The 16,225-nt window shown below is 41.1% G+C and overlaps 1 protein-coding gene across 1 annotated transcript in view; it reads left to right on the top strand.

The window, feature by feature from the left end:
* shank3a (SH3 and multiple ankyrin repeat domains 3a) overlaps positions 1 to 16,225 on the top strand; it is a 159,150-nt gene that overhangs the window by 88,724 nt on the left and 54,201 nt on the right. Inside the window, exon 12 of the mRNA XM_078256048.1 lies at positions 6,585 to 6,766. Coding sequence (XP_078112174.1) covers positions 6,585 to 6,766 — 182 coding nt within the window. The remainder of the gene's footprint in view (positions 1 to 6,584; positions 6,767 to 16,225) is intronic.

Consider the following 16,225-nt stretch of genomic DNA (forward strand, 5'->3'; position numbering starts at 1 on the left):
TAGATCACAAAGGAAAACAAAGATCACCCAGACAGATTAAAGCTTAGAAGTGTGATAATAACAATCTCTCCAGCTGATGCAGTTGACAATATAATAAGACAGGAACTGGATGTGGCAGAATTGTATTTAGAAAAAAGCAAATTTGTCATAAGTGGTTAATTGACAACTTACCATGATGTGCTTTCAATTCAAAGAGATAATTAATCATGAAGGGGACACTGTCTTGACATTGTCAGTGTCCGAAATTGTGATATTGAGCTGTGCAACTTAGGACTAAGTTGTCTTGGTTTGGAAGAAAAGTTCTGAAGCTGCCAGATAGACAAATATTACAGTATCTTACTGAGCAGAGTATACCAACTATTATCTTTTCCATTTCCAGTGTGTTGTTTCAGTTTTCCCACAACAGCAAGCATGGGTGAACACATAATTCACATTTCAACCAACTTCCTTTGCAATTGTCAAAGTGGTATGAGTAGTTTTGCCAGTATTTTATTAGGTACAGTAAAAACAAATATTACACACCATCTGACTGGTTCGGGCAAGAGATGGATATGTAAGGTTTATCTAAGAGTCAAGTTTATTACGTAAAGCACCGCCAGCACAGCCCACATAGCCAGGCCATTGGTTGTACAAAATCTTTGAATGTCAGTAAAAGCTCAAGCTACCCTTTACCTGAATAGTGTGAGAGGAGATTTGGACACAGGGCCAAATCCTCATTCAAATGAAGATTCAGTCACACAATGTTACCTGAAACATGTTGTCATGTAAGGTTGTTGTGGTAGCTAGTTCTGTCAATGTGCAAGAACTCACGTGCTGTAACGTGACGCCTCATGTGATGTAAAATGCCAACAAACCCCAACATGGGGGTGTCCTGTTCCCTTCACCTTTTAATGCTTTGTTTGTTGCTGTTCTCCTCCCCTCATTTTTACCCCATATCCCTCCCTCTTTCTTTGCATTAGTTACACCAGTGGCTGTTGGTGTGTAGATTATCCATGGCGTGTTAACACAGCCAAAGAAAGAAAAGGACGGAAAGGAATAGGGAGGAAGAGGAGGAGGAGATGAAGAGTTGAGCTTCAGCCGCTTCACCTGTGGAGAATCCACATCAAAGGGGGACACAGTAGTATTGGTCTGTGTATATAATTCACGTCAGAGAGTGATGCTGATAGTTTAAAACACTGATGCTGTCTGCACTGGCCAGGTCACACACAATAAGTAAACAATATGGTTGTGTCATGCAGTGTAGAGCTCTTCTTAAGTGTTTCAGCAATTTACAATATGTGCAACTCACGTATTAAATAAATACCAGGTCAGAATGAACCCCAACAATGAGGATATGGATATACAAATAGAAGAGGCTCCTCCAATTGTGGTGACTGCCTGTAACTGCAGGCACAGAACCGTAATATGCAAGTAGCTTCAGTACTACTAACCACTCTTAAGCATCTTCTGCCACTCATTCCGGTCCAGGTTGTGGTAGCAGCAGTAGGGTAACATGGTAGCCTTGATGTCCCTCTTGCCAGCCACATCCTTGAGCTCTTCCTGGAGGATTGTAAGCGTTCCCAGGCCAGATTGGATATGTAATCCATCCAGCGCGTTATGTGTCTGCCCCTGAGGTTTTACTTTGAGCTCCTTCTGCATATCTAAGTCCTTTACCTTGTCCCCCAGGAGGAGCCCAGAGACCCAGGCGAAGGAAACACATTTTGCCTTCTTGTATCCATGATCTCCTTCTTTCTGTTAGTTCCCAGAGCTCAGAGTTGGAACGTAGATCAACTGAGAGCCTCGCCTTTAAGATCAGCTCTGTCTTCACCATGACAATCCAGTACAACACCTACATCACTTCAGGCGCCACATTGATACACCTGTGAGTCTCAGATTCTCGCTAACCCTCACTTGTGAACAAGCCCACAAAATACTTAAATTCCTTCAGTTTGAGTAGGAGTGATTTGTTTATGACTCTCTTAGAGCTGTATTCAAGCACTGGATGGCTCAGAGCACGACCCTGGTTCCCCATATTCCCTCCACACACCCACAACACACCCTGAAGGACTTTGTCAGAAGCCTTTATCAAGTCCATAAAGCACTTAAAGCCTTTTGGAGCTGGAATGCCTTTTCACTAGTCTATAGACATTGGCCCTGTTGCTAAATATAAAGATAAGCAGTCTACATGCTATCCAAGCCGTGTGACTATAGTTAAAATGCTTAGCAGGAAGCACTTCCTTTACAACATACACTTAGATACGTTTTCTAATGCACTACATCAGGACAAATGTACACACAGAGAAGTGTAGAGTAAATATTTTTGTGTAGGTGAATATTGTAGTGAAAAAGATGCCAAAGTATACAAATGTCAGTATGGGCTAAGTGGTTTGTTTATCCTCTCCTTTCTCAAATTGAGGTGGAGTTTAGGGTTATGTGTTGATCACACCAATTGACCCTTTCTTCTAATTTCACTTAATGAAGCATACGCTGTCCATATACAAACAGGTTTGCTGTTCGGAACCTTAACATGTTCTGTCCAGTGAGTCCACATTCTACTTCCACCTTGATAGCCATGAACACTCCCACATTGTGCAAGAAAGAATGAGAGAGCATATATTCATTCAAGTGCAGCAAAGCAAGGACAGACTGATGACCATTAGGATGCAAAATGTGATGCTGATTATGACTTTGCTTAAAATGTGCTAATCTTCCCTTAGAGAAATGCTAAATGAGTAAAAAGCCATTTACCTGAGAAGGCAAAGCAGTCATGTGAGAAAATGCCACACTGAAGCTACTTATTTTGATAGCATCTGTGTAAATGTCATTTTGTGACATTTGTAGTTGCATCTTCAGAGTTATTTAGGCAGTTAATAGATTTTGACTTCCAATCTGAGGCAGCTAGACTCATTATTGAGCTGTTCAGATGAACAGGTCAAAGGCACTGCATAAATGAGATGCAAGTGTTTGCTCTCTATTTTGCAACTTTTTTTTAGCCGCATTCCACATTATTTGTTTGTGGTTGCGTTGTGCAACTCACAACTTAAAGTAAAGATATATATTTACGAAAACTGAACTTTGTTTGAATTTCAGTTATTTCCGTTCTGAGTCATGCTATGAAAACCAAATGACATTTGGTGAAACCAAACAACAAATCACTATGATCTGCGCAAGCTGAATTACAACTACCTCATTCAGGTCTTTCTACTTCAGTGTGTGAGATGAGAATATAGAGAGAAATCCATGTATCAAGGCAAATGATTTATGACAAATTGACTGTTTATAGAGATCCAAGTGCCTATTATTGACTTATCAGTGCATTTGTTAGCTATTCTTTTTTTCCTTTTATTGACAGTTGCCATCGTTACGGAGGCAGGGCCTGTGTCCTAGGAAACGATGGAGCTTTTGTAATAGACTGCATTAGAACTTTGTGTGTGTGTACTTGTGTGTGTGCGCATGTAATGGATCCTACATCTGAATCTTGTAAAAGCTACTTATAATGAGGCACAGTGAAAGAGAAGAAATGAGAAAAAAAGATACAACATAGGAAACAAGAAAAAAAAGCTGTTGCAAATGTAGCACAAGTTTGCAAATGAAAACGGTGAATCATGTCATCTTGCAAAATTCATCGAGCAAGTGGCATGTTACAATCATACAACTGATGCCTAACCCATTGGTTGCTTATCGAAAAAATAAATACACATCATGTCGAACTACAATTTATATATAGATCTAGGTAGAATACTATTTCATTATAGATGAAAATATGCTTGAAACCTTTGAAAAATATGAAGACGAACATTTTTGGAGAAAGGCAAGAACAGTATTAAGCATGCCCCTCTTGAGTGCAGATAAGAAATAAATCCGAAATCCTTGAACTTTTTTTAAAAGCTTCCTGGTTGCTATAACAACAAAGAAGAGTCGGCTCTTTGCTCTCATTTGGTCCTATTTCAAAGTGACTGTACATATCTTTCTGGTAGACCCACCCAGTGTGCTGTTAAACTGTATTACAGCCAGAGGATATGTAATAATGTAGAAGTGATATCTAAGATATTACCATCTTGTGGGTGGACCATGATACTAATGCTTGCAGGGAACTTAGACTATATAGCGTTACAGAACATCCTACGGAAATGCTTTCAACTGAGAAATGGTCAAATCTTACATTGCAAATGTAAATAGAGCAGAAAATGAGATAGTAGAAATGTGATCAAATTGATAAATAACATTTAGTCATATCACATTTTACAGTTATGGATGTTTTTTGAATTTCTGATATCTGATCTATGTCAAATGTCATTCAGTATTTTTTTATCTTCTAAAATGTTAAAGTGTAGTTGCCAATGTAAGCCTCTTCCTGTGAAACACAAAAGTGTCATTAAAGACCTAAAGAGAGGAGGAATCATCTCCACCACCTCCCTTCTTTCTGACACATAGATAGCACGTGTCAACCCAACCATCATCAACTTAACTGCAGGGTGATATGAGGTCAAGCTGTATACATACAGTAACCTCACACTAGGTGTATGGTGTGGCAGAGGTGTGTGAGTGGAGGAGGCAGATTTGAGTCATTGAAATAGATATCCTTTATGGGATCTACTTTTTCGGCCCTCTGTGTCACTTTGACATAGCCTCATTTCACTGCTTCTCCAGCCCTCCCTCCTCTGCTCTGTGTGTGCTGCTGCCTGATGCTGCTTAGACATTAACATTCGGCAGCCATCCCGGCCCCTCAGTCCCTGCAGTAATTGGAAAGTCGTCAGCAAGCCGTTGTTTCGATAGAGAGGGGGACAAAGAAAGAGAGGCTGTGTGAGATGGGGAGAGCAAGAAAAGCAATAGAGAGTTTGGGAAAGAAAGAGACAAACAGGGCTTGAAATGAGGAAATGGGTAAACAGAAAACGGTAGGAAAAAGGGTAAAGGGCACATGAGGTTTGAATCAGGTGAATGAAAGAATGATGGCTATAAAGTGACTGATACAAAGTGCCGGCGGATGAATGGCAAGAGACTGAAAGAGTTGAAGGTGGATAGACAGATATGAAGCGTTTAAGAGATTTCTAGTCTTTCAAGGAAATGTTGCAGAGAATAGCATCAAAGTCCCAGTTTTTAATCAAGTTGTAATATACACAAGCACACTCTCAAGCAGATTCCAAATCAGGTAAACATCTAATTGTATTAAATATATGTATAAGTGATTGATATATATGTATTACATGTGTTTTGAATCTATGCCAAAGGCTTGAGAGAAAGCTTTGACAACACGAGCAGCAGAATGATGCTGAATACAACTTACACAGTGGTGGCAAAGAAGTGATGAATGAAGACTAGGCGGAGCTCTGCTGCTGCTGTATTAGAATTCACCACGAGAGAGAGAGAGAGAGAAAGAGAGAAGGAAAGAGAGAGAGTGAAGATGCAATGCGAAGAAATGTTAAGAGGGTGAAATGGAAGCAAAAGAATGAGAGAAAAAAGGAGGGGATTCAAGGCAAAGGGAAAGAGGGAGGAGCGACAATTAAACCAAATGGGCTGGTGCTTTTTGCCCCCCGCCCCACTGCACACACACACACAGACGCGCACACACACACACACACACACACACACAGATACTCTCACAGCTGCCTCAGGGAGTCATGGCGCATGCACGCTTGCAGACAGACAGGCTGGATGAGATCAATCGTGCTCTGGGTCTAGTGTGTGTATGTGAGTGTCAGCGATGTGTTAGCAACATGCTGGTTGTGGTGTATGCCATGCTAGCGTAGGTGCAATGTTAGCAGAAGTGGAGGGGGCTGTCTGTGTATGTGTCTCTGCGCACGGCTAGAATGCACATCGAGGGCTTGTGGTGTGTGAGTGTGAGCGAGCCGTCAAAGGGGAGGGGAGCCACGGAGCGCAGCAGCGGCAGCAGCAGCGGCAGCATTGCCAGAGTGTGTGTGAGTGTGTGTGAGCGGTGTGTGTGTGTAAGGGGTGGAGGGGAGAGGAGAGGCAGACGCGGAAGGACTCCCAGGAGAAGGAGCGGGTGTCGGGGAGCAGACCCAGCCTCTGTCCTCCACAGCAGGAGAACCAGGACCCTAGGACTTGGCAGGATCTGCAACCCAGCCTGGAGCAGCTGGAACTAGGGACACACAGGGATCTCTCTCCCTCTCTGGAGGTGGCTTCTTCTGGAGCCCCAACTCAGGATGTGTTTGACTAAGGGGGGCTTCCAGACGGATCTGACAGACCCACAGAGAAGGAAACAGTGCAGTCCGTCTTATCATTAAACATTTCTGCTTCTACCTCGGTTAGGATGCGGGGCAGAGGGGAGAGATAAAAGGAGAGGGTAAAAGGGAGCAAGAAGGATATTGTCTGTGCTATTAAAGAAGGAAGAGAGGGAATAAGAAGAGGAGGAGGGGGAGAGAGTGGTTGGGAGGAGTGTACTCTCCTCTCATGACTCTCCCATGGAACACTGACTGTTGACTGTTGATCGGCAGCCACTTGGACTTGTTTATGAATCCCTCCCTGGCCAGCATTACAACCAGGGGGTGTCACCAGGTTGCTGTCCCGCTGACGAACATGTCGGTGACCACAGGCTTCAGTTACCAGCTCCCTGGAATCACCACAGTAACATATGTGTTTGTTTACAGCCCTGGCTCAGTGCAGCGAGACCCAAGCCCCCCTCATCACACGCCTCCAGCGCTGACGGGCCCCCGCGGGCCCAAGCGGAAACTCTATAGTGCTGTCCCGGGACGTACCTTCATTGTGGTCAAGCCCTACACCCCACAGGGGGAGGGAGAGATCCAACTTAACCGCGGAGAGAGAGTCAAAGGTAGGTTATCTGCTATTATTTTTCTACATCTTTTATTCCCTCACTTAACCTAACACTTCAACTACTACTGCTGTTAATATTCAGTATTTCATCGCCACTAGTTATGTTTAGGATCTCCTGTAACGTGTGGCTCTCATGACTGTCAGAGCTGGTTTTGTTGCAGATTAAAACAGCAGACATTCCTATGCTCTCATACTTCTCAGATACAAAGCACACCATTACTTCACTATGTTTTTGGCTGCAAAGCAGTTATGTAATCACTCAACCTGGAAGTCATTTCAGTGTCGTTTGAGCTTGACATTGTGAATTATCATTTCATCCACTTTATAAATGTGCTTTTTTTCTGCTTTACACAAAGGTGCTGTGGCTTCGCTTTTATGTGTTTGTGTGTGTGTGCTTTTGTCTCCATCCATGCTTCACTCAAGACTATGACTGTAATGACATGGAAGGTAAACTCCATAATATTCTTCTCACCCTGTATCCCTCCCATACACTTCAGTGTGTCAACCCTACACACACAGTGTGCCAATTAGTTCATGGCCCTGTTTGAATCCACTTGAGATATGTGTACAATTCACTATATGAATCTGTGATTACTTCAAGGAGAGGACATGCAAATTCAAACAGGTCCCGTGTGCTGTTGGTTGTTGGTATGCATACACACACACTGTGTCCTTCTTCCTCTCTGAGAGTGCATTCCCCTGAACATATACTGTAACTGCTTTTCTCCCTCATCTTATCACCTGTCCACAGACCCCCAACTCCACATTGACCCCACACCCTACATGGTGCCACTTCACATACATCACCATGGATCAAACCCGCATTAGCTTAATGAAAACAGTTCCCTCATGTCCTCAGAAAGGCCGGAGAGAAAGAGCGGCTGCACTCATGCTGAGACCTCTCATGTTCCTTTCAGATCTACAGAGGCACAGGAAGTACAGATTAAGGGTCAATTTGGAATTTCAATTTGGATTTTTTGCAAACAACCAAAACACACACACACACACACACACACACACACACACACACACACACACACACACACACACACACACAACCACTCTTATCTCCTTCTCCCTCTTTCTCAGAAACATTGAGCAGCAAACAACACTCAAACAGTTGTCTAAACCTCTTCTAAGACCCCTTCTCTCTGCCTGGATACATACAGAAGTATTCCCACCCCATCCTAGATGTTTCTGTGTTTCAGCTTCTCTGACCTTAAAAACATTTACCAATGGACCTCCTCCTGTATGCTTTGATGCCTCGTCTTTATAGTATTGTGTCTTTTTCATGGAAACTCAACTGTCATTTACGCAGGAATTATATATATTATAATTAATACAGATGATAAACAAATTAGATTCAACAAATCAAACTCATGTTTTTGCTGAACAAAACCAAATGATAAAGCATTGTCTAAAACAGCGATGCATACTGATGTTGACACAAATGTTATCAGAAATGTGCTAACTCAACAGCAGCCAGTATGCCTCCATCTACCAAATGGATCTGCCATCACTGGCTTTTCTGACGGTGCAGCTGAATCCATAACCCTGCCACTAATGTGAACACACAGTGTTTTGCCGTTCTTTCATGTTGGCCATGCAGGAAACAAGCTTACAATTGCATGGCTGCCAGCACCATGGCCCAGCCAAGTAAACCATCTGGCTCTGTTATGCAACACTGACCATCATAACCATTACTGTGTTGCATTCACTATGCTTCTGTTATCCTGGGATATAAACTGAGAAATATGTCATTGATGTCAACTGGTTGAACAGTGCAGTAGTCCTAGCAGGTAGAACTGCAACAAATATTCGAGTAATCGCTTGACAGAAAAATAATCGCCAACTATTTTTATAATCGTAGTTTATATAATCGTTTTCACATTTTTTCATACAGAAATGGCAGAAAATGCTGTTTTCAGCCCCTTAAATATGAGAATTCCTGCTTTTCTCTGTGTGTCTCATATTAAACTGAACATCTTTGGGGTTAAGACTAACAGAACAAGACATGTAAAGATATCACCTTGGACTTTGAGAAACTGGGATGGACATTTTTCAACATTTTCTGTCATTTTATAGACCAAATGATTTATCGATAAATCGAGAAAATAATTGCCAGATTAATTGATAATGAAAATAATCTTTAGTTGCAGCCCTACTAGCAGGGAATGACCAGCCCTCCTGGTGCTCAGAGGCAAGGCCTGAGAAGCCACTTCCTTTAGGGATGGATGACCCTTGATTTGATACATAATGCATTTCATCTAATCTGCATTCATAAATAGATGAGTTGCTAATAGTAATAGGGCTCATTTGCAATGGAGGACAAGAGGAGGTAAGGCAAGTGAAAGAGAGGGGAAACGATAGGAGAATTTATTTATCTTTTCCTTTCTTATTCTCCTGATTAAGGTGACAAACAAATCAAAAACATCTAAACATTAAGGGATTTCGATTAGCTTCAAGCCAAAAACTAAAGCCAAAACTATTTTACATGTATTTGTGTGTCAGTGTGCATGTATGTGAAGTAAATATCAACAGAATTGTTTTTACCCTGAAGTAAACTGTGATACAGCTTCATACTACAAATGTTGATGATTCAGTTATAGTTAGATAATTAGCCTCATTACCCCCCCTAACCCTCAAACACACACATACAAACACACACACACACACGCACGCACGCACGCACATACACACACACACACACACACACACACACAATCACTCATACACTCATCACCTCATCATGTCCTCACACCCTTGTGAATCACCAGCTATACCAGAGGAGCATATTTATGATGAGATCAGACTGGGTAAATCTCACTAAATGATTTGTCTGTTTGTATTTGTGCGTGTGCGTGCGTGCGTGTGTGTGTGTGTGTGTGCGTGTGTTGTTTAACTATATTCGTGGGGTCCAAAAACCAGTATACTTGTGGGGTCCGGACAGCTTTGTGTGGCCAAAATGCTGGACCCCACAAACTTAACGGGCTGTTTGAGGGTTAAGACTTGGTTTTAGGGTTAGAATTAGGTTATGGTTAGGGTTAGGGTAAGGGTTAAGGTTAGGCATTTAGTTGTGATGGTTAAAGTTAGGGTAAGGGGCTAGGGAATGCATTATGTTATTGACGGGTCCCCACAAAGATAGTGAAACGCACTGTGTGTGGGTGTGGCTGTGGGTATGTTAGCATCCATGCTTAAATTTGTTTAAGCATTTAAGCTTTAGTTTAAATGTGTATTAGCTCACCTGTTAGTAGGACTGATTGGTGGCCTGTTGAGGCAAGGAATATTGTTTGTCGTACAGGGAAAGAGGTGCCACACTGTGTAGTTTAATGAAGACGATTGAATAGGAGACATACTTTAGTTCTCAGCAGTAGACTGTAGCACATTCCCAAGTGTGTTTATAGCAAATCCTTTTTTTAATATAATATTCTTGAAGCATTAAGAATTTCACAATATGATGATTTCTTGTCTTCTACTTTTTAGTGACGGAGGACTATCTGGACTCCAATGGTAAATACAGTAGAGCATTATAGCAAAATGTTCCATAGCACTTGGTTTTATGTAAACCCCACAGCTGACCTTACTGGTTCTACACTGTATCACCATGTCACTTAACAACATAACTCGGGCATTTATATCAACACAAAATTTATTGTGATTATTATTTGGTTTTTGCTTGCTGCAAGATATTTATCACAATTTGAGTGGAAAACAATTTTTAAAATTTAATGTAAGCAAGCCGTTAAACCAGCTTCATTTAGCAGCTGACTGCTTTCAAATTCCAAACCCCATTTTAGGTAAACTGAAGGGTCTTCTAGGGCTGGGCAATATATCCATTTTATATTGATATTATATCGATATTGATATATGAGGCCAGATATCGTAATATGACAAAAGTGTTGTCTTTTCCTGGTTTTAAAGGCTACATTACAGTAAAGCCAACTTTACTGTCTTTACTTTAACCACCACACTGTTCTAGCTGTTCTATTATTTGTCTTTACCCACTTAGTCATTATATCCACATTACTGATTATTCATCAAAAATCTCATTGTGTAAATATTTTGTGAAAGCACCAATTGCTAACCCTACAATATCGCCGCAATATTGATATCAAGGTATTTGGTCAAAAATGTCGTGATATTTGAATTTTTCCATATCGCCCAGCTCTAGAGTCTTCCTCAATTATTTATTGCTTTTAACACAGCATGACTGATTTCTTGCAATGACCATTTGCCGACTAAAATTTAAAAACTCCTGTTAGTTATTTAATGTTAAGATTCCCTATAAATGTTAGCAGAAATATTCAGTATGTAACCCATGCTGTAGCAGTATGGAGGTATATTGATGACAATTGATTTCAGAGAGCACAAAACAAATTCTAAGCACCTCTCGGTCAGCAAATCCGATTTGAGCTTCTAGGCATTTGAGATTGTTTGGAGGTGCACTGTAAATTTAAGTTCAGCCAAATTCTGGCATTCCAACTGATCCCCTTACTGTCGCCTAGTTTATTCATATTGGTATTTTGGATTTGCGCACCTATTCACACCTATTCTGAAAATACTGTCATTCTGATTGTAGCCACCATCAATAATAATTTTATCATCATTTTCTGTTTGAACCCTTAGTTATTTTAATCCCATATGGCGTTGGATGGATTACAGTAAACCCTACCACTGCATATCAGGCTCATTAGATTTCTGAGCAGCATTTAGCTCAGCGGTGACAATGAGCCTCATTCTTATATACTTTTCTTATAATGGTTAAAATTATTCCACAAAACTACATATTTTTCAGAAAATCACACTAGTTACCATGGCCACTATAAAGCTATTAACTACTTAGTAACTACTTTTAAATTAAGTTGACTCCCAAATTGACTCTGCCATAATGGCTTAAACGAACAAATTGAATGTGATTCTAGTCATTTACTGTTAATGCATTAAGTGTAGAAAGCCAGTACGTGTGTTTAGGTTTGAGCATTGTGTTTTTATGAATTTGTTTACTTGTATCATTTTACAGTAATTACAGTAATAAAGTATTTACACTATAATTAAAATATGACGCTATCTTTTTAATAGTTATGTATTAATTCATGTGATGCTTTATAGCTGACATCCGGTATAATGAAGACGAAGAGGATTGTGCCAATGACATTAATGATGATGATGATGAACATGAAGGTAAAATGTATATAAATAATTTTTATTTTTGAAAGAAGGATGACAAGGTGGTTAAAAGTGTAAATCAATAAGGAGGCAAAATTCTTTACCATTTTGCCACCACAAATAAATGATGTGAATGTTGCAGTTTTGTGTTCTATGTAGTGACTTCCACGATTTATTTACAAGTTTACAAATAAGATCTACAGTGTGAACCAATTAAAAAAAAGGAGTCTGTGAGATTGAGGTGTGTAAGGGGAAGGAAGACTTTATGGTTCCACATTTTCATCCTTCATTTTCACTTAGACTAGCACTGATAGATGCACCTATAACCCCCATGAGCAACAGTAGATGGGCCCTAAATGGGTGCTTAGTTTCAGTGACTGAATCAAATGCTACAGTCCCCATGAGCATGAGTTTTATCCAACCAGTTCCTCCTCCAATATGAAGAACTGTTTGGAAAAACTCCCAGTCTTTACTTTGTGATTGTCAGTCTATTGGTCTGCTGTCTGAGATCAATGTCTCTAGACAGCCTTCGTCTAGACAAACAGCTCTGCTGTCCACCATTTAGCAGGGTCATCCACATCCAGCTCTCCAAGCAGACTCTTTTCATGTAATGAGATCTGTTTGTCCTTCCTCACTCACTGACTGCCACTGGAACAAAAAACTAGCACTGTGTGTGTGTGTGTGTGTGTGTGTGTGTGTGTGTGTGTGTGTGTGTGTGTGTGTGTGTGTGTGTGTGTTCTGTGTGTGTGATCCCTTTGGTACACTCCATTAACAGGTCACTTGTGACCATCCCCCCACCCTCTTGCATCCCCTCTCTCATCCCCTCACTCATTCCCCTGCTCACCCCAGTGCTTGTTTCTAGTCTTCCCCTTTATTGATGTAATCTGATCTCATCTTCCGGATGGACATCTCTTGAAAGGCCACTTACTATCACCATGGTAACAAACAGGGACACACAGCTTTTTGTACACTTGTGACCCCATACAAACCCACAATCGCAGATACAAACACATTCACACACATTGTACACACTCGCTCAAAGTCAACACACAATTGCAGGTGCAAAGGTAACACACAGGAACACAAAAACCTGTTCAAAGGAACAGATGTGTGTATCAACATGCTGGTTCCCCCACTGGGAGCATTAACTGCACCTTCAGGACATTCTTCTCCTCAACAAGGTGACACATTTAAGAGCATGCTTCCGTAACAATGTATTACATCTCACACACACCCACACACACACACCACATACACCTTCACCAAACGCCATTATAAATCTTGCCGACAGCCATGAAAATGAAACCAGAGCAAGTAACGTTGAGATTAGACATTCACAAACATGATTAATGGGGTTTGGCCGCACCCAGTGTGTGCAGAATATTAACACCGCTATGGGCAGTGGAGGATACCTGGACCAGCTACACCGACACAAACACACACACACACACATATACTGGGTTTTAATGGCTTATTCCAGGTCTAGCTCCACATGTTTAGAAAGCAACTATTATTGCTGTTATGATCTCTGGGAACACTCACAGTAGCTCAGCCATGTATGTAGTAATGCTGATACACTGATCACATGTCATAGAACTGCAAAAGCTTTCTGTTAAACCCATTGTCTGAAGGTATGCTTCTCTTCTCATGTCTATCCAACAATAGCTACACATACTATATGTGTTTTGAACAAGGCCAAGAGCCAGAAGATTTTAAAAATGAAGCACTGCACAATGCATTATGTTTTTGACTACAAAAGTTGCTATTGTTAAGACTAAAATGCATAAGCATCAGTCTGTTACCAAGCAACAGGTGCTAAGTGCATTTTCAGCTCTGGTATTTTTTCCCAAACATTTTATTCATGGTGGTTTTGCATACATATTAAAACAAGGCATACAAATAAAATACATGCATATACACACACACACACACACACACACACACACACACACATATACATTGATAGTAACAGTAAGGTGCTTCATATAAAGAAGAGAGACTTCTTTGATGTGCTGTAACACTGGGGTTACCAAATTCTGAAGGATTGCCAGACAGTTCATATATCAGTCTTTAACATGCAAAATGCCCATCAACTCCCTTAACTAGGTCCCGAATTTGGGGGGCTGAATCAGATTTCCATAGTTTCAAAATGCATCTCTTGGCAAATATCATGCTGTACACTAAGGCGTGATTTATGGTTCTGCAGAGGCTGTACGCAGAGCTTTTGCTGTAGCCTACGTATGTGGCCTGAAGTTTATACTTGTGTTGTTGTGTGCATCGATCTAATAGCAGGGCCGGCATGTGTTTGTGGGGAATGTGTTGTAGAGCGAGTGAGAGAGTGACGTGATTAACTTCGGAGCGAGTGCCGGAGCAAAGTGTCTCCCCTGTGCTTTCTGGCCACGGTGGGAAATCTGTAGCAGGAAAAGTTAACCCTCTCCTACGGCGTGGATTTAACGCAAAAGCATATATCACGCTTAAGGCTGTGCAGGCACTGTGGTCTAAGTTTTCTAACGGTTGTGGAGTACCTAAGTTAGTCCTTCCAGGATTTTGCGATGTCGCAATCACGGCAATTCACGCAAATTCAACCAATGGCTGTGACTTTGGTGCGACTCGCAATTTTGACCAATCACCGCAACTTTTCCGCAAATTTGACCAATAACCGGAGTTTCCACGTGCCAGACTTTACGTCTGAGTGCCACTGACCAAGCAGGAGTGAGAGAGAGCTTGTTTCCAATATGAAAACAAGACAAAACGTACAGCGAAAGACTGTGCAAAACATTTCAGACCGTCCTGCCAAACTGTATAGATTTTAACATCAATGTACGCTGTAACGTTTTTTCACTCTAAAGTCAGCGGCTGCTGTTTCAATCCTGTCGCCTGTCTGCAGCGGGCGGGGGCGGGCTGTTGCTCATACAGTTCCCCCCGCTACTGACGCACACACACACAAACACACACGGTGGATGCAGGAAAAACCGGAGGTGAGACGTACAGGATGACCTAAATTGAGGACAGCTACGCTCGTTATTGTAAGTGCAATGATAAGTTAAAGTCCAATAAGTAGTTTATCAAACCGAATGTGTGTCCCAGGCCAGGTTAGGAAATTAACAATGTAAAGATCAACAAGCCACTGACAGATATGTTCATATTTGATTAATTCAATAAATTATTATTTTTTGTCTTAAATCCACCAGCCATTTTCATATTATACCAACATTTGCAGCATCCTGAGTCTTTTTGGTAAGGTTACTAGGAAAACTCAGCCCAGAGTAGTTTTATTCTCCCCGAAACAAGTTTCCTTTTTATTTTTAAAGAACTATACAAAAAAAATCGCAACTTTTTTTGCAACTTTCCCTGTCTCCCGCAACTTAATTGCAACAAACATACAAAAGACATCGCAACTTTTACCACAATTTTTTACAAAAGCTCCCGCAAAATCAGGCATTTTGGGCCGGATCAATCTAAAAAGAAAGCCACGAAATCCTGGAGGGACTGCTAAGTAAAGCAGTTTCACGGTCATGGGTTAAATTACATTTAAAAACAGTTGAATACCATTGGAATAGGAGAGACCAAAAAGTATGGAGTTTTGGACACGTCCAGAAATGGTGGGCAAGAGTACCCTCAGCAACCTGCACGGTCAAGTTCCTCCCTACATCTGTGACTTGATACAGCTTCATACTCCCCTGTAGTCTGAGGTGATTAGGTCAGAGGCTATTAGTGGTTCCCCGCACTCAGTTTAAAACTAGAGGGAATCGATCATTCCAAGCAGTAGCTCCTAGGCTGTGGAATGACTTGCCTCCCTGTCAAATCTTTTAAAAAGCAATTGAAGACTCTGCTATTCAAGCAGGCTTTTATTCAGTAGAGGGTTTTTATGGTTTTAAATGTTGTATTTTAATTTGTCATATTGTATTACATTTTATTGTGAAGCACTTTGCGATTTTTATCTGTGAAAGGTGCTATATAAATAAACTTTACTTACTATTGCATAAAGGCGAGAGATCATGACAAATTCTGTGCAATTTACCCTTAGTGTAACGTAGTCAGGGGCGGATTGGCCATCTGGCAATTCTGGCAAATGCCAGAGGGGCCGGAACATTTTTTTTAAATGTGGGCTGGTCAGATTTTTTTTTTTTTTAATATACAAATAAATTGTCTTTACAGGCCAACAGGACTGTTTTTTATCGCTTGCACGATTTCACTATGGTTATAATAATAATAATAAATATTAAGCATTTGGCCAGTCGGCAATGGCCGGCCTGGTCCCGCGATGGGCCGGCCGAACCATCCAGAGGTT

The sequence above is a fragment of the Sander vitreus genome, chromosome 8 (assembly GCF_031162955.1).
Source record: "Sander vitreus isolate 19-12246 chromosome 8, sanVit1, whole genome shotgun sequence".
Classification (NCBI taxonomy): domain Eukaryota; kingdom Metazoa; phylum Chordata; class Actinopteri; order Perciformes; family Percidae; genus Sander; species Sander vitreus.